A 22,817-nucleotide genomic window follows, 5' to 3' on the forward strand; every position below is an offset into this window, starting at 1 on the left:
AGACTAGTTACATTGCCCTCCCCCTTTACACTCCTGCTACCATTTATCATCTATGCAGTCATTTTAAATCTAGTACGTACATATTACCCGGACTAACTGGTGCCCCCGCACTCTGTACCGGCCTGGTAGAACCAGCCTGATCATTGAGTTCGCCAAGTTATTTCACACGCAGTAAAACAGAATAGTGAACACAGCAGTCAGGGTGTTTCAACCAGGCTACAATCCATGGACAAGGCAAAGACCCACAACATTGTAAAACATAAAAGCTGTCTGCGACAGTGACTTTATTTAAAAAATAAGTAGCAGCATCTCATTTCAAAACAAATATCATACATTTTGGTAAAAACTCAAATGCAAGAGAGAAAGTTGCAGAGCTAATATCTTAAAATACAATCCATATTTATGCTTCTGAAGCAGGCTGTTCCACTTGTCCATTTTGGCAGCAGAGCTACTGGTCCCCAAACCTGGCAGTATTATCTTTCTCAAAATGGCAAGCGTGAGCTACACACACACACATTCATTCATCCACTGTTCCATCAATCCAAGTCCACCTTCTTTAGCAGCACTCAGAGCCAGTGACAGCTCTGGGTTTTTGGCAGGTGGTCCAGCTTGGCAACACTCCAATTGAAAATTGTCAATCCCTCAAAAAAAGGCAGAGCCATCCAAAAATATCCATTCACCTTAGCACAATAAACACCTTCACGCATGTAGAAAAAGCATTTGAGCACATGTTGGTGTAATGCCACGGATTTCTCCCAGTCCTACAATATCTTGGTCCCCATACTAACCCAATGGAAATCAAGAGACGGTGCCCTCTGGTTTCTCGCTGCTAGGGGGCGGAGTGAGCACTCCGGACGGTATTGGGGAACTCTGGCTGCGATCTACATCCACTTGTGGGTAGGAGCATGCCTTCGCCTAAAGAAACCAACAGAACTCTCAATACAGGCTGCAACTCAGCTGTGTACCACTGAACACAAGAAACAAGCCGGGGGATTGATACTATGTCCAACCTCAATGTCAAACATTGGCATAGAAAACCATACAAACGATGCCCTCACCATCCAGTCCAGATAGGCAGCATGGGTCTGGATGTTATGCATGTCATCTGCTGGGATTCCTTTGAAGGGCCTCAGAGCTGAGCTGCCAACTTCTCTGATGGACATGGCAAAGGGGACCATCCACCTCACACACGCCTCAACGTCTAACCACTTCAGAGCTGCACAGATCAAGACAAAAGGGGTCTGGTTAGGGCTAAAAACACCCATGGCAAGTCCACCGAACCAATACAACTCAGTGGTTGGATTGAAGACGTTGATTGACCTGAACAGCTCCAGAATGAAACTCCCTACCTGAGACTTTCTCCACCAGCTCCAGCGAGGAGAAATGGAACAGGGCAGAGGCAGCCAGCACTCCATAGCAGAACTCCAGAGATTTCACATCCAACACACACAGGTCCAGGAGCTATAGAGAAAACGAAATGAGAAGGAGATAACACTAGCACAACAGACTTGAGGCAACGAGCCATTCTGAGGAAATGTGAAAACATTTCCTTACAACACCATCGTGTATAAGCAAAAGCGGTGTCGTCTGTGAGGACATATTTTGCCTTGTTGAGCTTTAGTATGTTACAACAAAATATACCTATGAATCTCATGCAGTGTCGGGAAATCAGTTGTAACCTTACCTCAGCAATCTGTACAAACGTAGTTTGTGGGTACTGTGGGATGAGAACCTCCTCGGACTCTTTCAGGTAGGCAATCTGCATGTAGATGTTTAGCCAGGACACAGATGTCAGGGGACTCAAACGCCACTTCAGCTCCTGAGCGAAAGGGGACACAGTAGGAAGAAGAGCCACATGATGATTTCATTCCACAGAAAAGAGTCCCCCAGCTCAGATAGTAGGAGACTCAGTACACATGTTTCTTCTATCAAGTTAAACAGGAGCTACCATTAGTGACAGCGCATCATTACGAACACACGTGGTCATGTTTTAACAGTAAATGTCTAAACGTTGATCATGTCTCAATGAGCTTCAGGCAACAATAAGGATGTGTGACCCATCCGTACTGAGAAACACTGGGACGTAAAGCGTTTGAGGCATACCTTCATAATGATTAGCTCCATACATAAGATATCATCCTCAGTGCAGGCACCATCAGTAACGTAGGCAAATTGATGCACCTTTGGAGGGTAGATTTCCTGAAAAGGGGTAGTGAACATGTTAAAAATCTCACCGATATACAAAATGGAGAAAACAACTTAACAGGTTTGTAGAAGAGGCTTCTTCCTACCTCCATTTTGGCAGCTATAAACAGAGAAGAGATGCCGATGAGCTGTAGTGTTGACTTGAAAACATTGGTCTGCGTGGCCATGAACCTATCAAAGTAATCCTGAGCCAGGTAGAAGGTTTCTCTGTGTAGCTTGTACACCTCGCACACCTGAGAGAGAAAACAAGGTAGAGAACCCAAGTTGTAGGCAATGTCACAGAGTAGCTAAGGAAGAGATCCCCCACAAAAGCATTGATCATGGTTCTCTACACCATAGGTCTAACGACCCAACTTTAAAGATCAATGGTGATTCAGAAGAATTGGGTTAAAGGCGGACAACATTTCGGTTTAATGCATTCAGTTGTGCCGCCGACGAGGCTTCCCCTTAGAATATGTTAGAGCTTAGCCAATACGCATCACCTGACAGCCATATCTTCTGTCTAGCCACAGTTGACTTAGATAAACTGGGGCGATACATCTATTGGTAAAACTAAAATACACTCACCACCTTAAGATAAACATGGATGACACTGATCAAGTAACATGAGGGTTTTGATCAAAGTAGTAGATACACTAGAGACAAATTTAGGCGGTTGCTACAGAGAGAGCAACAAACCTCTATTAGCCAGTCCAGAAGAATAGCCCTCATCTTGGGTTGGAGGTGTGGGTGTTTGGCCATGATGTGGATGTCTCGAGAATACGTCTCCTCTTTCCGCAACAGGTTGTTCCATACATCGTCCCTGCTTGCCCAGCTACAAAGAGAAACACATTTCAAATGTGTAATTATCAATCTAAAAAAGGGGATCAACAAAGAACCCCTCAACTCGATTCAGAGTGCAAACAGAGCTGTGAGGTTTAGTATACAGGTACACATAATGAGTGTCAAGGAGGGAGCTGTTCTTATAACAGCAGAGTACTGTTAGAGTTAGTACTCTTAGAGAGACGATAGCAGTGAGACTACATGGGCTGTTACATTCAAATGAAACAGGTGAACACATTGGTTATCATAATGCTTGGCCTTGGACAGTGTAAGTGCAGAGCTTAAGGTAACGAGGCCGTGCAATCTCCTAGTGAAAAAAAAAATCATACGTTACTCAAACATGTCAAGTAACCACGCCTGCTCTTTAGCAGCGTCACTGCATCTTGCCCATGTTGTCCCAGGTACCAGAAGTGACTCACCATAGTACAGGAAGAGGGGAAGACCTGGTGGGGGTGACAAATATGTTTTTGAAGGTGTACCGAGCAGAAAAGCCAGTGGTATTCAAGGCAACTGGTTGATCGACTTCATTGTCAGGCGCGGGGATCCGCCTGCACGGGCTTGTGAAAACCGACTCAGGATTCCAGCATACCTGCACAGGAGAGGGATAAGAAAAGAAAGTCCACCGACCGATAAAAACAAAACAGCACGAAGAGGATTCGGAGACCGACACCGATAGCAACCGATTAAACACAATTGTCTCATTTATTGAACAGTCCTGATTAAACCTGTGTAGGTCACTGACTGGTGTGTGTTGCTAGCTAAAGCCAACAAGTGAATGGTCTGCAAGGGAACGCATGTAGTTACCGGAGTTCCACACTGTTTCTTTTTGATCATCTGTGCCACTTCATCTGGGTCTTGCAAATACTGAGGATTGAATAAGGAAAAATGTTCATTCTGATAAAGCATATTAAAAAGACATAGCCAGGTAACCATCTCGCTACAGTAGCAATAACTTACAATGGCAACGTCTGCTTTTCTTTTCCTGGACCTCACTGTAGTTTCCTTGGGCATCTCATGATCAATAGAACTGGATTCCACATTTGTCCTGCAAATGACACAGTAAACATTGAATTCTAATATGTATCCTGCTGAAATGCTAAGAAACGTGTTCGTTATTGCTCGCTAACTACCTAAGCCGCGGCTAGTTAGTTAGCAAGCCAGCTAATGTTACCTAGCGTCAACTTTCTTTCGTCACCTAGCTACATTGACTGACAAGACTAGGTCAAACTGCAAAACTGAAACTTACCCCTTTCTTAGCATTATAGCCCACGTGTATCACTCCAATATAGAGGACCTGCAAACATTAAACATTTTATTTGTTCAGATTTTTTCAGATAATAACACCACAACCCAACCCCCCATGTAAGACCCACAAAGCCAAGTCGTCAAAAGCTCTGGGCGCGGGCAAATTGAAGTGGGACAATGTTAAAGGACGACAAACCATACGAAATACTGCAACAATTGTCACAAAAACCACGAATACATCAACAGCAGATTCCACACTATCGCCTAAACCGAACAGTTTGACATACAGTCGATGGAAACTGGTTCATTTATTCTAAATGAGAGAGAGAAGCTGGACAGAAAATGGCCGAGCCATCAAGTATGCCATTTTCCATTCACCCGCTCTAACAAGCTCACAACAACAACTATCCATCAAATGTTGTCCATCGCCTAACAAATTCAGGATATTTACAATCTTATCACTTACTTCGAATCACGCTGAGAGAGTTTGATTGAAAAGTTGCAAGACTACTAGCTAACAAGAGATGTTTCAATTATTTGCCAGCTTAACGTTACCTACAAATATTCCCATGCGATGAAGTCCACACTTGGCTGAAAGGATCAGACAAAATATAGCTACGGTTACTAGCTAGCTATTTCAATTATTGTTCGATTCGTGGCCTGTCATCAAAAGGGAGCTGTGAACTTTGCTAGCTACTTGTTCTTCGCTTAGTGCGGTGAGTTTTGCGCCTTGGCTTATAAACTGCTTGCTGTCTACAAATCATAAGGGGCGGTCCGAACGGGTGATTTAAATACTTGGCGCTGTTCAGTAATCATTCGCCGTTACATTTCAATGAACATTATTATTAGTCATTAATTGTTCAGAAGTGAAGAGTGAAATCATCTGAAATCGTATGTTGTGTGAGAAATGTACATTATAATGGTGTTCCAAATATTGCATATTTATCCGGCAAAAGGGAGGCGTGGCTGGTGCGGGGGCGGTGCTTAGAATCCGGAACCACAAAGTACCGCGTGGCTAGGGAAGACGGATGTAAACAAAGACTGTGTCCTTCTCAAAAACCTGCAAATCCGGACGTTATGCTGATTCTTCCTGACATTTTTCAAAATGTTTCTCTGTCAAGCCGACATAATGGACCTTCGCTGTCCATAATCCAAGAGGTATGTCATTATTTTAAAATCAAATTAATGCCGCGCAATTTTTTGAACGAGAATGGTGATGGCGCCCTGCACGAGTGCATTAGCTACGTTTAGTGGCTTCCTCTTGTCTACAGTAATGATTTGTTGGAAATGAACAGTGCAGGTTTAGTAAAATACATTTTAAGCTTACATTTATGCTTTCATATATAATTCATACGTGTGTGTTTTCTTATCAGAAGAGGAGACTATCTGCACATGTGCCTTTTCTCAGTCATAAGTATTATTTTAATATGTTTCATGAGCCACACGAAGAAAACACTGGATTGGCTGACAATCACTCATAAATCTCGAAACCTGCATAAACGTATAATTTGACCAGGAACGTGATCAAGCTAGCAGCTATATGGGAACGAGTCTCATTGGAAAGCCACTGTGCCTCCACATTGCAACTGGTTTGAAACAATCACAGAAATGAAGTTTCTGAAACTCGTTGGACGTGCCAAATCTGTGGTTATTGGAATGATTCATGTTCAAGCCTTACCAGATAAAGATTATTGAGACGCATATGTCGTTTTTTACTCTCTTTTTGTTTTTAACTTTGATTTTGACGTTTTTCAGGCACACCTTTTGGAAGCATGGCCTCAAATGATTGAGGAAGCACGCCACGAATCTATCACAATGCAGGAATCAGGGCAGAGGGATATGTCTTCTCACATGTTGCTGATGAAGGCCTTTTGAATGCATGAGTCCTTTTGCGATACGGCAAGCAAATAAAGGCTGAACATGTACAGATCTTCACTGATATAAAAAAGAAACACAGGTGAGCAATCGTTCAAAAACATTCCAGTCAGACAACCCCACTGGCTAGCCTAATGTCCTGATATGGTATTTCAGAAGGTTTTCAACATGCAAGTATTGCAGCTAATATTATCCGTACTGCAAGGAGATGAAAGGTACCATTTCTGACTTTTTTTTGTAGTAAGTGTAATTTGATGTTTTATGATTTGTGGGTTTGTGTTCCAAGCTCCCATGTCCTGACTTCAGATGTGAGCATAGTGGAGACGGCCAGAGCAACTGAGTTTTTCCCTCTCTGACGGGGATCATTATCACTGGAACAGCCACAGGGGTTCAGGCAGATCCAGTGGAACTCAGAGGTGTGTCCTGTCTCTGAATGCTTTGACACATACAGACATGTATGTACGGTATGACACATACACACATGTATGGTATGACGCACAAACATACTGACACATACAGTAAGATAAAAAGACCCCCAACTCGTTATAATGAATACCAAAACAACAAATAAGGCATAGGCTATTACTGTGTAATCACTATTTTACCACTTGGATCGAAGGGCAGCCGATACTCACATACACACATACATTATATATCTGGGGCATAATGTTAGGTGTATCATTTTAGGAATGCTCAGTGTGCACCTTAGTACAAACAGTTTTCACATCTCTAGATAGTTTACTTTCCCTTTTTAATTTTCTCTCAAACATGCCTGTAGTCTTGGTTAATAAGGGAGTGCCCTTTTTCTAAATGTCAAGCATTCTCCCTAACCATAACACACACCCTAACAAAAGTATGTTCAGTCACCTCACTCAATTCCATACCACTCCCACTGCATACAAGTCTATGGCATACTTCCTACATACTTCCTTCATTTGAAAGGGCGTTAGTTTTTCATGTAGCCCAGAGGTTAAGCTTCCCTAAAGCCCATGGAGCCTCTGAGCCTCGCTGCTGGCCTTATAAAGAGCAGACTCGTCTGGGGAGAGGATGGCGGCCTCACAGTCCCCCCAGTCTGGATCATGCTGACCATGGGCACACAGCCCTGCCCTTGCCTGCCACAGCCCTGCTTGGCTAATATAGACACCAACATCGTCTGCTATTTTTAAGCACAGCCTACAGATGGCTGACTTAGACAGAGGGCTGTAAACACAGGCAGGCTCTGGCCAGACTGCCGCACAACCCTGCTGCCTAGTTCGGAGGTGCTCCTACAGTCTCCCAGTACGATTTCATTGGGCTGGCTCTGTTGTCAGATTGGTATATGGAGCTGCCAGAGTCTGGATTGATCTCTTTCCTCATGTGTTTTTCTCATATCATCTCTGAACATACTTTTACCATTTACTTATTAGAGATGATGCATGACACTTGCAATGCATTCCTCAATCTAACCATTTAGGTATTTGTTTCATATAAGCTCTTGCACAGCTTTCCAATATAATGAACTCAGTAAACTTAATGTAACATCTCAAAATATTTACTCAACAACCTTTTATTTTCTATTTGCAGATGTTGCAGAGTCTGTAAGACTCCTAGTTCTTATTGGCTCAGGAGTAACCCATGACAACTTTGGAACAATACCTTGATTCTATTGCAATGACAATTGGCTCTCATTTCAAGAGGGGAAGCGTTTGGGCAAATGCTGTTGGTCCGGAAAGCGTTAAGAAGTTCATGGGGAAGGTGCGTTTTCTTCGAAAATGAAATCCACTAAATGTGCTACTAAAATAATTTAATGCAGACCAATGAAATACATTTGGTGGTAATAACACATGTAATTACTGAAGTTGTCTCATGCTATTTAATAAAACACAAATAATACCCAAACAAAACAGACTTTAACAATTTTTAACATTTAAATATACACCAAAATAGCAAAAGAAAATCTGAATATATTTACAAACAGGTCTTGTAGCAGTACAGCAAACATAAGAACACACTGGGAATAAATGTATGAGAACAAAGTGAATCACTCAGTACAAAACATACATTAGAAACAGTGTCCATCATTATTTGCTAATCCTTCCATATATTGTATTTGTTCCGAGGTCCAATTACTCAAGAGTGATGTTTTCTATCGTAACATATCATAATACAAAATAGCTTTTCATAGCTATGAAACTTAACAAATTTTCCTTCAAGCAATATACCCACAATGTATCTCAATCTAAGGCACAAAAAATAATAGCAAAAAGTATACCATATCCAATAAAATTCACATTTGCAAGTGCTATAAACCTTTTGCATTTCATACACTAAATAAAAGTTTATCAGAGCCATAAGACTTAACAGTAACAAGCCAGTTATAATACTTTTCACATGCGCACACACATCTAATCAAGGCTATTTCACTCTCAAGCTGGGCTCAGCATGTTAATAACATACTCAGCAAAGGGGGGATTTCCTTGATCAGGGTAAAGAAATTGACACCGGTAATATGTCTACGGTCTGTATGTTAAGTGGCTTCAGACAGTGACGTTACTCAGTAGAGTACCGTAGAGTTACTCAGTAGAGTACCGTAGAGTTACTCAGTAGAGTACCGTGCGGCTACTCAGTAGATACTCAGTAGTTGTACAGGCGCTGGCAGGGTTGTTTGAAGTGACCAAAGCGTCTGTCAGAGGGGGAGAATCGCATCTTGGCAAGGTTCTGTCTCTGGAGAGCACTCCTGGTCAGCTGCTTGCACTCCATGTGAGTCCTGGCTCGCTGCATGGCAAGCAGTTGGACGTTGCATGGAAGCGGGCTGCCCCAGGCAGCTAACCTCCAGGACACGTGCTGTTTCACTGGCACAGGCCTGCAGGGGGGCAGAATACGTGTCAAATGTGGCGCTCCTTTCTCTAGGATAATGGCTCACTGACTAAGTAGGTGGATCCCCTGGATGAAAACTGACCTGGGAGAAGCATCCTCTTCATCTGAGTCTTCCTCATCACTGGTCTGGTGTCTGATCTGGTATACAGACATACTGGGATGCTCAATCAGCAGGTTCTCCAAAGGGTCTTCCTCAGGCGGGGTCAAGGAGTTGTTCTCTGGAAACAGACCACAAATGTACTAAACCGAGACCAAAGAGGAAAAACACTAGTGAGACCTCTAATAGTGACCATTAGATCTACTATCCAAATAACTACAATGCTACCATTTACAAAAAAAAGTAACCGCAGACAACAATGCCCATACCAGTTTAACAACTAACTTGTGATTTCAACTTTCAGGGAGCATAATTATCGGCTTACCTTGAATGTTGATAATGACCCATCCTCCCTCCTCAAACTCAATGAGCTCCTCATAGGTTTCATTGTCATCTGTGGAAAAATCATCATCTGTGCTACCAAGGAAATGGGCAAATATCTTTCCAATCATTGTGTATATGTTTTGCCTCCCTTGGCCCTCTTATTGCAGTCTGCAAAGAAAATGAGTTAACATAGTGTTACAGTATGTCAACCCCATAAGGTAAACAATTGCATAACGGATGCACTTATTGCTAAACTGGTAAAATTGCTAAACTGATCGTGGTAAAACATTGCATCAAATGCAAGAATACAGCACAACCTGAAATGGCATGTGTAGTTTAATGGCATGTGTAGTTTAATATCCACATTGACAGAAAATAGATCGGACACTATTCCCGGGAAGCAGACTCTGAACAACACCTTACATTATGACCTTTAGTTTTTAACATTGGGTCCTGGGTTAATGACCCTGCCAGCACAGCAGAATGAGGAACAGCATTCCCCTTGGAAGCTATCTGCAGACTGGAGGATATGGTATCCTTTCCGACCAGCAATCTAATTTCAAGACAGAATCTGAATCTTAAGATATGTTCTGAATAAACTAATGTAGTGAATATGAAGCCAATTGGCCAAACTATGGTGAAAACAGCTGGTTTGTAAAATATATATATATATATATATATATATATATATATATATATACATTTTAGTGTATATCATTTGATTCAAAGGCCTTACATTTCTAGTCAAATAGGCCTATTAAAAACATAATCAGGTATAAACAGTATGTGTATGTCTTTCAGGCTTGATGTGTCATAGACTAGACAGAATACCACAACTGTCCACTTTTAGACCTTGGGATGTCCAGACAAACATGGTCTTTGAATGCCTTGGTGTACTTGTCAACCTATATTGTCAATAAACAGCTACACCCCAGCCTGCCAGCAAGGGAAGATCCAATGGTGCCCAGACATAATTAACTCATAAGGTGCTAAATGTATTGCATATCTTTTCTGGTGTGCCATTCCGTAAGTCGGAAGTTTAAAGACATGTAAGACAATCCTTACATTAGACCCTATTCAAGATATATACATGTGTGATAGAAACTATTACATCATGAAAAAAACAAACATAGGAGAGTAGTTTGGGTGAACTTGATATGGCATTAATTGCGTTTAGACTTATTCAATAAATAAGTAAATAATTAAGAGCTGCATTTACTATATGTAATTCACTGACAATCAAACAAATAAACCTACAAACAAAATTACACATGACATGATTACAATTACATGGTAGTCTACCAAACTAAAAAGTTGGTTTAATAGGACACTTTGGGAATGTAGAAATCAACGCAAACACGCAATGGATAGATAAATTAGTAGGCTAAAGAAAAGTGTCGAGACAACACATTAACAAAGGCTGCTACACGGATACAACCTCTCGCACAATGTTGAAGGCTACGATGTATTTTGTTTCTTACCTGACAAGTGTATATTTAACGGGCGGTGGCCGACGGACAGCTCGAAACTATAACTGATCTGTAATTGTTTTGATACAGACTTGTTTATAAACACCAACTGCTTCCCTTTGCTTTGGTGGGTGGTAAACAAAAATCCCAACTCGAAGGCGGAGCTTCAGTTGATTGCGCACTTACGAACCTTTGCCATCATATTTTGGCAACTCGCTGTCAACTTAACAAAAGTGTCCTTCTTTGAAACATACATAGATACATGGTTTCAACCTATGTCCAATCTTTCAAATAGTCTAGGCGTGTGGTCTATAATAACAAGTCCAAATACATAAGAGTGGAAGATTTATTTTTTTTGTACAGCTGTCTGCAGTCCGCCACAGTGGTCGTCTTCGTTTTGCATGGCCCGGTGCCCCGTAAGCGCGGAGTTGGTTATTTTAGATTATTCCATTGATTCTTAAGAGGAGTCTCCACCAACCTTGAGCACTGGGCCTTGCAAAACGAACCCCAACAATATGACGAAAAGGGGGGAATTGTATCAATTACTTTTCGTGCAACTTTGTTGCAAATATTTGTCGCGTAAACGACATTTATGCCAGGTTGCCCTACTGAGACCTATTCATTTGGCTGTGTGTTGTTTTGCGCTTCTAACAAACCACAGCGAATCGTTTTAACAGATGTGGGCTTGTCCTAAACGAATGTCCCGTCATTCACCGCGGTCCTATTTGTTTTTTTTACCAACGCTCATTATTACACAAACAGTTACACATCATCGAAGTGCGAGATCTGACGGTAGGGATTCACCACCAATGTTTACTTTAGGCTATTTTCATGTAGGACAACGTGAGAGTCCGTCCTGTGTGATGGGGACAACTATGTCGTTATGTAAAGGTTATTGCCGCACTTTTAACGGAGAGAGAAAGCTGATGGCCACATGATGACACACACTAACAATATGTCGTCTTAACGCCATTATAAAAGGCCTACATATCAGAAGTGAAGTAGAATTATTGTTATCTGCGGTCGTTATTATTGTGGTTATAACATCAATCCGAGGGAAGCATGTCGAATATCTTGTGTGAGAAGTTTTTGACTCATGGCAATGGTCTGCATTAAGTCATCCGTTATTTTCCCAGTCTCTGTATGCTAAATATGATTACTGAATTGATTACAATAATATAGTTGCCTGGTTTCGTCAACATTTGGAGTGAAAAAGGCCTATACCATTCATGAACAATTAGTTTATTTTACTTTCGTTATAGGCTACTCTCAGCAGTGTAATGCAGTTCATTACCAGAAGATGGTATACTCCTAGTCTTAAGGGCATTTCACAGAAGTCAAGTCATACATCTCTTCCAGTGTAGTGGCTATTTTTACTCGTATACAAGAGACAAATGAGTTAACTTGGTTGCATGTTGATCTTCAGTGTCCCTCTTGCCATAACATCAGGGAGAGAAGCTACAATGGCTCCACGTATGGATGATGTCATGCAACTATGCTGTGACCTGTCTGCAAATCAGCAGATAAAAGCAGCAGTGAAGAATTCTGGGAAAGGATCAGCAGTGGCAGGAGGGACTGCATTTTTAGGAGGTCTTCTAGGTGGTCCCCCAGGGATTGCTGTTGGTAAGGATCCTATCAATTAAGTAGCCATATTTATAATTGTCTGCATTTCCATACTTCAACCACAAGGTGGAGCCATATCCTTTCTCAAACCAATTGTATTGAGTGCAGCTATGAGATTTTCAGTGTATATGCAGTAGGCCTATAAAGTATGGCATTAGGGTAGAATAATTCTCAACCACCCACCACCCACCAAAGCAATGTTGTCTTATGATTGGTGAGGTAGATTTGGATAAATATGGGTGTTTATTTTTATTTAAGGCAGCAGCCACTTCCTAGGGTCCAGCAAAATTCAACTCTCCTTCCAGACTTACATTAAGCATCTCCAATCCAAAATTAAATCTAGAATCGGCTTCCTATATCGCAACAAAGCATCCTTCACTCATGCTGCCAAACATACCCTCGTAAAACTGACCATCCTACCGATCCTCGACTTCGGTGATGTCATCTATAAAATAGCCTCCAACACTCTACTCAACAAACTGGATGCAGTCTATCACAGTGCCATCCGTTTTGTCACCAAAGCCCCATACACTACCCACCATTGCGACCTGTACGCTCTCGTTGGTTGGTACTCGCTTCATACTCGTCGCCAAATCCACTGGCTACAGGTTATCTACAAGTCTGCTAGTTAATGCCCCGCCTTATCTCAGCTCACTGGTCACCATAGCAGCACCCACTCGTAGCACGCGCTCCAGCAGATATATCTCACTGGTCACCCCCAAAGCCAATTCCTCCTTTGGTTGTCTTTCCTTCCAGTTCTCTGCTGCCCATGACTGGAACGAATGAAGCTGGAGACTCACATCTCCCTCACTAGCTTTAAGCACCAGCTGTCAGAGCAGCTTACAGATCACTGCACCTGTACATAGCCCATCTGTAAACAGCCCATCTATCTACCTACCTCATCCCCATACTGGTATTTATTTATTTTGCTCCTTTGCACCCCAGTATCTCTACCTGCACATTCATCTTCTGCCGATCTACCATTCCAGTGTTTAATTGCTATATTGTAATTACTTCGCCACCATGGCCTATTTATTTCCTTAACTTACCTCATTTGCACTCACTGTATATAGACTTTTTGTTTTCTTTTGTTCTACTGTATTATTGACTGTATGTTTTGTTTATTCCATGTGTAACTCTGTGTTGTTGTATGTGTCGAATTGCTACGCTTTATCTTGACCAGATCGCAGTTGCAAATGAGAACTTGTTCTCAACTAGCCTACCTGGTTAAATAAAGGTTAAATTTAAAAAAGGCAGTTATACATTACAATACATTCATAACCGATTTCACAACATATTAAGTGTGTGCCCTCAGGCTTCTACTCTACTACCACATATCTATAACACAAAATGCACGTGTACATGTGTGAATAGTGCGTATATTATTGTGTGTTTGTATGCATGTGTCTATGTTTCCTTGCTGTTCCATAAGGTGTATTTTATCTGTTTTTTAAATCTAATTTTACTGCTGGCATGAGTTACTTGATGTGGAATAGAGTTCCATGTAATCATGGCACTATGTAGTACTGTGTGCCTCCAATAGTCTGTTCTGTACTGCATGGGTGTCCGAGCTGTGTGCCAGTAGTTGAAACAGACAGCTTGGTAAATCATCAAATCAAATTTTATTAGTCACATTCACCTTACAGTGAAATGCTTACTTACGAGTCCCTAGCCAACAATGCAGTTAAAAAAAATATGGATAAGAAATAAAAGTAACAAGTAATTAAAGAGCAGCAGTAAAATAACAATATCGAGACTATATACAGGGGGGTACCAGTAGATCAATGTGCGCACAGTTGAGGTAGTATGTACATGTAGGTAGAGTTATTTAGCAAGCAGTTGCCATACCAGTCAGTGATGCAACCAGTCAGGATGCTCTCCATGGTGCAGCTGTAGAACCTTTTGAAGATCTGAGGACCCATGCCAAGTCTTTTCAGTCTCCTAAGAGGGAATAGATTTTGTCGTGCCCTCTTCACGACTGTCTTGGTGTGCTTGGACCATGTTAGTTTGTTGGTGATGTGGACACCAAGGAACTTGAAGCTCTCAACCTGCTTCACTGCAGCCCCGTCAATGAGAATTGGAGCGTGCTCGGTCCTCTTTTTTTTCCCTGTAGTCCACAATCATGTCAATACCTCTCACAAATACAAGTAGTGATGAAGCCAATCTCTCCTCCACTTTGAGCCAGGAGAGATTGACTATGTTAGCTCTCTGTGTGTGTGCAGCTATGAGATTTTCAGGGTATATGCAGTCTGCTTATAAAGTATAGCATTCGGGTAGAAATGTTCTGTCCATCCAAGGGACAGCCGTGCTGCCCTGTTCTGAGCCAATTAAAATGTTCCATCTTTTTAAAAAGTCCCTCTTTGTGGCAGCTGACCGCATGACTGAACAGTAGTCCAGGTGCGACAACTTGGGCCTGCAGGACCTGCTGTGTTGATAGTGCTGTTAAGAATGCAGAGCAGCGCATTATTATAGACAGACTTCTCCCCATCCTAGCTACTGTAGTATCAATATGTTTTGACCATGACCATTTACAATCCAGGGTTATTCCAAGCAGTTTAGTCTCCGCAACTTGCTCAATTTCCACGTTATTCATTACAAGATTTAGTGTAGGTTTAGGGTTTAGTGAATGATTTGTCCGAAATACAATACTTTTAGTTTTTTTTAAATATTTAGGACTAACCTATTCCTTGCCACCCATTCTGAAACTAACGGCAGCTCTTTGTTAAAGTGTTGCTGTCATTTCAGTCGCTGTGGTAGCTGACGTGTATAGTGTTGAGGCATCCGCATTCATAGACACACTGGCTTTACTCAATGCCCTGGGGAATTCCTGATTCTACCGGTATTTTGTTGGAGAGGCTTCTATTGAAGAACACCCTCTGTTCTGTTAGACAGGTAACTCTTTTTTATGTTTTATTTAGAGGGTGGATCAGCTTAATATTGCGGAAAGAATGTTGCTTCCAATGTAATTGTCTGCATCATTTCCAATCCCCCATATTTTTTGGGTAAATATATATATCCATACACGCATGCATACATATACACATATATACATACACATACCTACTGTATATAACATTCTATTAGTTGCAAGAATTTCGTATAGTAATATATATTGAAAAATTAGAAGTTTTGAATCCGGCTTTGTTTTGCATATTAATTCAGAAACCATGTGCCATGGAATGGGTACATCGAAAATCTCTTCCCAACTATTTTGCCATTTATATGGGACCACTGTCAGTTTTTTGGTCCTTAAATGAAATTGGTATATGTTTTCTTTAACCATTTATGTTCTTTAATACATGGCCGACATACAAGTTCCTTACTTTTTTCCCCTTCTACTTTTTAAAAATGTATTTATTTTTATTTTACCTTTATTTAACCAGTTAGACAGGTTGAGAACATGTTCTCATTTACAATTGCGACCTGGCCAAGATAAAGCAAAGCAGTTCGACAGATACAACGACACAGAGTTACACATGGAGTAAAAAAACATACAGTCAATAATACAGTATAAACAAGCCTATATACAATGTGAGCAAATGAGGTGAGAAGGGAGGTAAAGGCAAAAAAGGCCATGGTGGCATAGTAAATACAATATAGCAAGTAAAACACTGGAATGGTAGTTTTGCAATGGAAGAATGTGCAAAGTAGAAATCAAAATAATGGGGTGCAAAGGAGCAAAATAAATAAATAAAATACAGTTGGGAAAGAGGTAGTTGTTTGGGCTAAATTATAGGTGGGCTATGTACAGGTGCAGTAATCTGTGAGCTGCTCTGACAGTTGGTGCTTAAAGCTAGTGAGGGAGATAAGTGTTTCCAGTTTCAGAGATTTTTGTAGTTCGTTCCAGTCATTGGCAGCAGAGAACTGGAAGGAGAGGCGGCCAAAGAAAGAATTGGTTTTGGGGGTGACTAGAGAGATATACCTGCTGGAGCGTGTGCTACAGGTGGGAGATGCTATGGTGACCAGCGAGCTGAGATAAGGGGGGACTTTACCTAGCAGGGTCTTGTAGATGACAGTCTGGAGCCAGTGGGTTTGGCGACGAGTATGAAGCGAGGGCCAGCCAACGAGAGCGTACAGGTCGCAATGGTGGGTAGTATATGGGGCTTTGGTGACAAAACGGATTGCACTGTGATATAGACTGCATCCAATTTGTTGAGTAGGGTATTGGAGGCTATTTTGTAAATGACATCGCCAAAGTCGAGGATTGGTAGGATGGTCAGTTTGGCAGCATGAGTGAAGGATGCTTTGTTGCGGAATAGGAAGCCAATTCTAAATTTAACTTTGGATTGGAGATGTTTGATATGGGTCTGGAAGGAGAGTTTACAGTCTAACCAGACACCTAAGTATTTGTAGTTGTCCACGTATTCTAAGTCAGAGCCGTCCAGAGTAGTGATGTTGGACAGGCGGGTAGGTGCAGGTAGCGATCGGTTGAAGAGCATGCATTTAGTTTCACTTGTATTTATGAGCAATTGGAGGCCACGGAAGGAGAGTTGTATGGCATTGAAGCTTGCCTGGAGGGTTGTTAACACAGTGTCTAAAGAAGGGCCGGAAGTATACAGAATGGTGTCGTCTGCGTAGAGGTGGATCAGAGACACACCAGCAGCAAGAGCGACCTCATTGATGTATACAGAGAAGAGAGTCGGTCCAAGAATTGAACCCTGTGGCACCCCCATAGAGACTGCCAGAGGCCCGGACAGCAGACCCTCCGATTTGACACACTGAACTCTATCAGAGAAATAGTTGGTGAACCAGGCGAGGCAATCATTTGAGAAACCAAGGCTGTCGAGTCTGCCGATGAGGATGTGGTGATTGACAGAGTCGAAAGCCTTGGCCAGATCAATGAATACGGCTGCACAGTAATGTTTATTATCGATGGCGGTTAAGATATCGTTTAGGACCTTGAGCGTGGCCGAGGTGCACCCATGACCAGCTCTGAAACCAGATTGCATAGCAGAGAAGGTATGGTGAGATTCGAAATGGTCGGTAATCTGTTTGTTGACTTGGCTTTCGAAGACCTTAGAAAGGCATGGTAGGATAGATATAGGTCTGTAGCAGTTTGGGTCAAGAGTGTCCCCCCCCTTTGAAGAGGGGGATGACCGCAGCTGCTTTCCTATCTTTGGGAATCTCAGACGACACGACAGAGAGGTTGAACAGGCTAGTAATAGGGGTGGCAACAATTTTGGCAGATAATTTTAGAAAGAAAGGGTCCAGATTGTCTAGCCCGGCTGATTTGTAGGGGTCCAGATTTTGCAGCTCTTTCAGAACATCAGCTGAATGGATTTGGGAGAAGGAGAAATGGGGAAGGCTTGGGCGAGTTGCTGTTGGGGGTGCAGTGCTGTTGACCGGGGTAGGAGTAGCCAGGTGGAAAGCATGGCCAGCTGTAGAAAAATGCTTATTAAAATTCTCAATTATGGTGGATTTATCAGTGGTGACAGTGTTTCCTATCTTCAGTGCAGTGGGCAGCTGGGAGGAGGTGTTCTTATTCTACATGGACTTTACAGTGTCCCAGAACTTTTTTGAGTTAGTGTTGCAAGCTAGCCTTGGCTTTTCTAACTGCCTGTGTATAATGGTTTCTAGCTTCCATGAACAGCTGCATATCACGGGGGCTGTTCGATGCATATCACGGGGGCTGTACTTGCCTCTTCCATTTTTGCGGTAATGCTGCAATCAATTGGTTGTAATTTTGGGTCGCGCAATAAGGAATTAACACTTATTTTAACTTAATATAATACATCAATAAAGCCTCAAATAAAATGAAACATGTTCAATTTGGTTTAAATAATGCAAAAACAAAGTGTTTGAGAAGAAAGTAAAAGTGCAATATGTGCCATGTAAAAAAAAGCTAACGTTTAAGTTCCTTGCTCAGAACATGAGAACATATGAAAGCTGTTGGTTCCTTTTAACAGGAGTCTTCAATATTCCCAGGTAAGAAGTTTTAGGTTGTAGTTATTATAGGACATATAGGACAATTTCTCTCTATACGATTTGTATTTCATATACCTTTGACAATTGGATGTTCTCATAGGCACTTTAGTATTGCCAGTGTAACAGTATAGCTTCTGTCCCTCTCCTCGCCCCTACCTGGGCTCGAACCAGGAACACATCGACAACAGGCACCCTCGAAGTAGCGTTACCCATCGCTCCACAAAAGCCGCAGTCCTTGCAGAGCAAGGGGAACAACCACTCCATGTCTCAGAGTGAGTGACGTTTGAAACGCTATTAGCGCACCCCGCTAACTAGTTAGCCGTTTCACACCGGTTACACCAGCGTAATCTCTGGAGTTGATAGGCTTGAAGTCAGAAACAGCTCAATGCTTGAAGCACAGCAACGAGCTGCTGGTAAAACGCACAAAAGTGCTGTTTGAATGAATGCTTACGAGCCTGCTGGTGCCTACCATCGCTCAGTCAGACTGCTCTATCAAATCATAGACTTAATTATAACATAGTCCCACACCGAAATACGATCCGTAGGTCATTAATATGGTAGAATCCGGAAACTATCATCTCGAAAACAAGACGTTTATTCTTTCAGTGAAATACGGAACCGTTCCGTATTTTATCTAACGGGTGGCATCCATAAGTCTAAATATTCCTGTTACATTGCACAACCTTCAATGTTATGTCATAATTACGTAAAATTCTATCAAATTAGGCGGCCCAAACTGTTGCATATATACTGACTCTACGTGCAATGAACGCAAGAGAAGTGACACAATTTCACCTGGTTAATATTGCCTTGTGAGGCAGGTGGTTAGAGCATTGGACTAGTTAACCGTAAGGTTGCAAGATTGAATCCCCGAGCTGACAAGGTAAAAATCTGTTCGTTCTGCCCCTGAACAACGCAGTTAACCCACCGTTCCTAGGCCGCCATTTAAAATAAGAATGATTTCTTAACTGACTTGCCTAGTTAAATAAAGGTGTAAAAAAAAATAATAATAATCAGTGTCCAAAAATACTGATTTCCGATTGTTATGAAAACTTGAAATCGGCCCAAATTAATTGGCCATTCCTATTAATCGGTCGACCTCTAATGTGTAGTGTCAGCATTTGTTGCTGGCATGTCATACCTAAGTTTGCTAATCTTGCCAAAGAAAAAATCATTAAAGCAGTTGGCATTATCAGATGGTTTTATGATGGACTGATTCAATCTGATTCAATGAATGATGGAGCGGGGTTTGCCTTTTTGTCTGAAATTTCATTTAAGTTTCTCCAAAGCTTTTTACTATCATTTTTTTGTAATTTATCTTTGTTTTATAGTGTAGTTTCTTCTTCTTTTCTATTGAGTTTAGTCACATGATTTCTCAATTTGCAGTACATTTGCCAATTGGTTGTACAGCCAGACATCGTTGCCAACTTTTTGGCCTCATCCCTCTCAACTATAACATTTTTTCAATTCCTCATCAATCCATGGGGATTTAACATTTTTACAGTCATTTTCCTAATGGGTGAATGCTTATTATTAACTGGGATAAGCAATTTCATAAATGTGTCAAGTGCAGCGTCTGGTTGTTTGTCATTACACACCACGTACCAACAAATATTCTTCACATCAACAACCTAGAAATCACTACAAAACATATTGTATGACCTCTTACACACTATTAGGCCCAGCCTTTGGAACTTTGGTTTTCTGAGATATGCCTGCTATATTGTGATCACTACATCCGATGGATTTGGATACTGCTTTCAAGCTAATTTCTGCAGCATTAGTAAATATTTAATAAATACATGTTGATGATTTCATTTCTGTACTGTTTGTAGCTAGGTTGACTTACAACCTGAACCAGGTTGCAGGCACTTGTTACAATTTGAAGCTTTCTCTTGAGTGGGCAGCCCAATGAAATCCAGTCAATATTTAAATCACCCAGAAAGTATACCTCTCTATAGATATCACATACATAATCAAGCATTTCACACGTTATCCAGATACTGACTGTTAGCACTTGATGGTCTTTAGCAGCTTCCCACCAGAATGGGCTTTATGTGAGGCAGATGAACCTGTAGCCATATTACTTCAACAGTATTTCACATGAGATCCTCTCTAAGCTTTACAGGAATGTGGTTCTGAATATAAACAGCCACACCTCCACCATTGGTATTTCTGTCTTCTCTGTAGATCTTAAAACCATGAGTGTTTAACCATCTGTGGGCTGCAGCTCTTCTCCCCTCTTGATCTTCTAACACAGATCTCGTTTGTGTGGCTCTTTAGGTGGTGCAGTAGGTGGCCTGTTGGGATGGTGGATGACCAGTGGACAGTTCAGACCTCTCCCTCAGATCATCATGGAGCTGCCTCCCCACCAGCAGCAGAGGCTCTATGCTGATATCATGGCCGTTTTGGGCTCACTGGACTGGACAGACCTGGCCCAGCTGACCGCTCTGGTCATAGGGAATGCTACTCTCCAGCAGCAGGTCACTGCTGCCCTACTCAGTTATATCACAAAGGAACTGAGAGCAGAGGTGAGATATGGGGACTGATCTACACAGACGGAATATCTGGAGGAACTTAGAACACACATTTGCTGCCTTTTGAAAGAAACAACTTTTTGTACTCAAATTCAACTCCAGCTTATTTTTGGAGACTGAAATAACCTTCACTGGAAGAGGCCTTATGGAGTTAATACATTGAGGCTCATGTCAGACCTGTCATGTCACCCAATATCTGATCATATCCTTTGATTAAAGCACTTAATGGACAATTCCACCACTTTTTCACATGATTTTCATTATCTCCAGAACAATACCAGTGTACATATGTGAAAATGGCACAGTTCTACGTTTTGCAGAAACAAATATGAAGTTAAAGGTTCTACCCAATGACATCATCCAAAGTTAGAACATATTTAAAAACAGTGATTTTCAAACACTTTGAGACTCGCAGTGACGTGAGGAGCAAGAAAATACTCCTAGCCTGTTATGTCACAGAGAAGCATTTGTTTTATGACACGCTCTTTTTACATACTGCATGTAGACACTAGTATGGCGCTGGAGATGATGAATGTGAGGTGGAAAAGTGGTGGAATTGCCCTTTAATGTACACATTTGTTTGGTTTTAGATGAGAATGTTTTACCTCTGAATGTAGCGGTATGATTGAAACTTCTCTTGTAAGAACAGTCCAGCGGTTAATCAATATGGTGCACTTTATTTGTACTGTAGGGCATCATTTGTTGCCAATATTCTGCACTGAAATGTACACGTTGAATATTGCTGTGCATTTATCATTGACATTCATTTGCAACAAAGACAATGACAAAATAACCCTGATCACTCCTCTTGTAAGTGTGCCTGGGATCTCAAGCGACTCATGCGTTGTGAACATGGTAAGAGATGAGTAAACCGGCCTTGATCTGGCGCATAATGGTGATAAGTCCCACCTAGTCCTAAGAATTAACTCATTGGGAAAATCTTGGACACTTTTTGTAATGCTCTGTACTGGAGTGTTTATATGAAAATCATGATAAATTAAGTAAAGGTCAAAGATGACTTGTATGATCACCACAAGCTTTTAGTATGACATCATTAAGCCAGAAATCATGTTGTTTCAGTGAATCAACTGACAGTTTCGTAAAGGGAAATTCAACCACTTAACACGATATTTGTAAGAAAAGGAAGACAATGCTGCGCAATGTAATCTCTCCTGGACAGATGCATGCACGTAACAGAATGGTATCTCATCTGACGCAATTACGCAGTATTTTTGTTCTGGCTTTCTGAAATGGTACGCAATGTGACATAGTTCCTCTTTTTCAATGTTTCAAATGTAGACTTTTGAATAATACTAGAATCTTAAGGTATCAAATCACTTTTTGAAGTATGTGCAAAAATTGTTTGTTATGATGCCTCTGTGCATTTTTTTATTTTCATTTTTTTCCCTAGACGTTTCCTTGTTCCTTCTTTGCAAGCAAATGTAGTCATGGAGGTTGTCATAACATCATACAGAGAAAGATATGAAATTTCTCCTCGAGATTAATAATCTAAGAAGTTATGTCATTCGTTTCTGAGAGATGGTTGTTAGTCTTGTAGGAGTGGCTTACTAATAAACAGTTTAGGTCGCAGCTTTTTCAAATTCCAATGGTTTGAAGTCTCACGATATCATATTACATCACCGCTTTATTGGTAGTCTGGGATGTGAGAGCAGTCTTATATCTTCGTTGAAAAACCTTTTAGACAGTAGACAATTTAAACTGATTTTGTTTGAAATGCCTTTGAAGTGTTATTTTGTGTTTTTTTTATTTTATTTCACCTTTATTTTACCAATAGGCCAGTTGAGAACAAGTTCTCATTTCCAACTGTGACCTGGCCAA

General features: G+C 41.3%; 3 protein-coding genes across 8 annotated transcripts; 1 reads left to right on the forward strand and 2 right to left on the reverse strand.

The window, feature by feature from the left end:
- Positions 1–250: 250 nt before the first annotated feature.
- LOC118393735 (G1/S-specific cyclin-E1-like) lies at positions 251–5,036 on the reverse strand. 3 transcript variants are annotated; one of them, XM_035786769.2, is made up of 12 exons: positions 4,828–5,036; positions 4,274–4,321; positions 3,985–4,072; positions 3,832–3,891; positions 3,447–3,616; positions 2,884–3,019; positions 2,292–2,438; positions 2,104–2,199; positions 1,685–1,819; positions 1,350–1,461; positions 1,059–1,216; positions 251–915 (listed from the first exon to the last, which is right to left on the reverse strand). In XM_035786769.2, exons 2-12 carry the CDS (start codon positions 4,285–4,287, stop codon positions 799–801), a joined length of 1,233 nt encoding a protein of 410 aa, XP_035642662.1. In that variant the 5' UTR covers positions 4,288–4,321; positions 4,828–5,036; the 3' UTR covers positions 251–798. The 3 variants fall into 3 exon arrangements, with proteins under 3 accessions (XP_035642662.1, XP_035642661.1, XP_035642660.1); XM_035786768.2 differs by having other exon boundaries at positions 4,739–5,036; XM_035786767.2 differs by having other exon boundaries at positions 4,832–5,035.
- Positions 5,037–5,280: 244 nt separating this feature from the next.
- On the forward strand, positions 5,281–22,568 carry LOC118393737 (protein C19orf12 homolog). Of its 4 annotated transcripts, XM_035786774.2 has the most exons (4): positions 5,281–5,430; positions 6,028–6,229; positions 6,434–6,563; positions 20,725–22,568. In XM_035786774.2, the coding sequence occupies exon 4, from the start codon at positions 20,757–20,759 to the stop codon at positions 20,988–20,990; it is 234 nt and encodes a 77-aa protein (XP_035642667.1). In that variant the 5' UTR covers positions 5,281–5,430; positions 6,028–6,229; positions 6,434–6,563; positions 20,725–20,756; the 3' UTR covers positions 20,991–22,568. The 4 variants fall into 4 exon arrangements, with proteins under 4 accessions (XP_035642667.1, XP_035642666.1, XP_035642665.1 ...); XM_035786772.2 differs by lacking the exons at positions 5,281–5,430; positions 6,028–6,229; positions 6,434–6,563 and adding exons at positions 11,421–11,685; positions 12,320–12,516; XM_035786771.2 differs by lacking the exons at positions 5,281–5,430; positions 6,028–6,229; positions 6,434–6,563 and adding exons at positions 11,421–11,685; positions 12,343–12,516.
- On the reverse strand, positions 7,914–11,296 carry si:ch211-260e23.9 (uncharacterized protein LOC555795 homolog). Its single transcript, XM_035786775.2, has 4 exons — positions 10,906–11,296; positions 9,426–9,592; positions 9,086–9,221; positions 7,914–8,989 (listed from the first exon to the last, which is right to left on the reverse strand). Exons 2-4 carry the CDS (start codon positions 9,550–9,552, stop codon positions 8,761–8,763), a joined length of 492 nt encoding a protein of 163 aa, XP_035642668.1. The 5' UTR covers positions 9,553–9,592; positions 10,906–11,296; the 3' UTR covers positions 7,914–8,760.
- Positions 22,569–22,817: the final 249 nt, after the last annotated feature.

Source organism: Oncorhynchus keta, chromosome 14, assembly GCF_023373465.1.
Source record: "Oncorhynchus keta strain PuntledgeMale-10-30-2019 chromosome 14, Oket_V2, whole genome shotgun sequence".
In the NCBI taxonomy this organism is placed as follows: Eukaryota; Metazoa; Chordata; class Actinopteri; order Salmoniformes; family Salmonidae; genus Oncorhynchus; species Oncorhynchus keta.

What these genes read in the sequence shown, in the direction of transcription:
- si:ch211-260e23.9 (XM_035786775.2), bottom strand. Translation starts at nt 9,552, where the DNA reads ATGATTGGAAAGATATTTGCCCATTTCCTTGGTAGCACAGATGATGAT. An exon ending in GGTCATTATCAACATTCAAG is followed by an intron (nt 9,222 to 9,425) that starts GTAAGCCGATAA and finishes GTCTGTTTCCAG; the next exon opens with AGAACAACTCCTTGACCCCG. An exon ending in GAAGAGGATGCTTCTCCCAG is followed by an intron (nt 8,990 to 9,085) that starts GTCAGTTTTCAT and finishes GCCCCCCTGCAG; the next exon opens with GCCTGTGCCAGTGAAACAGC.
- LOC118393737 (XM_035786771.2), top strand. Translation starts at nt 11,571, where the DNA reads ATGTGGGCTTGTCCTAAACGAATGTCCCGTCATTCACCGCGGTCCTAT. An exon ending in TCGAAGTGCGAGATCTGACG is followed by an intron (nt 11,686 to 12,342) that starts GTAGGGATTCAC and finishes CCATAACATCAG; the next exon opens with GGAGAGAAGCTACAATGGCT. An exon ending in TCCCCCAGGGATTGCTGTTG is followed by an intron (nt 12,517 to 20,724) that starts GTAAGGATCCTA and finishes GTGGCTCTTTAG; the next exon opens with GTGGTGCAGTAGGTGGCCTG.
- LOC118393735 (XM_035786769.2), bottom strand. An exon ending in TTATAGCTGCCAAAATGGAG is followed by an intron (nt 2,200 to 2,291) that starts GTAGGAAGAAGC and finishes ACCCCTTTTCAG; the next exon opens with GAAATCTACCCTCCAAAGGT. An exon ending in CTGCCTATCTGGACTGGATG is followed by an intron (nt 916 to 1,058) that starts GTGAGGGCATCG and finishes TGGTTTCTTTAG; the next exon opens with GCGAAGGCATGCTCCTACCC.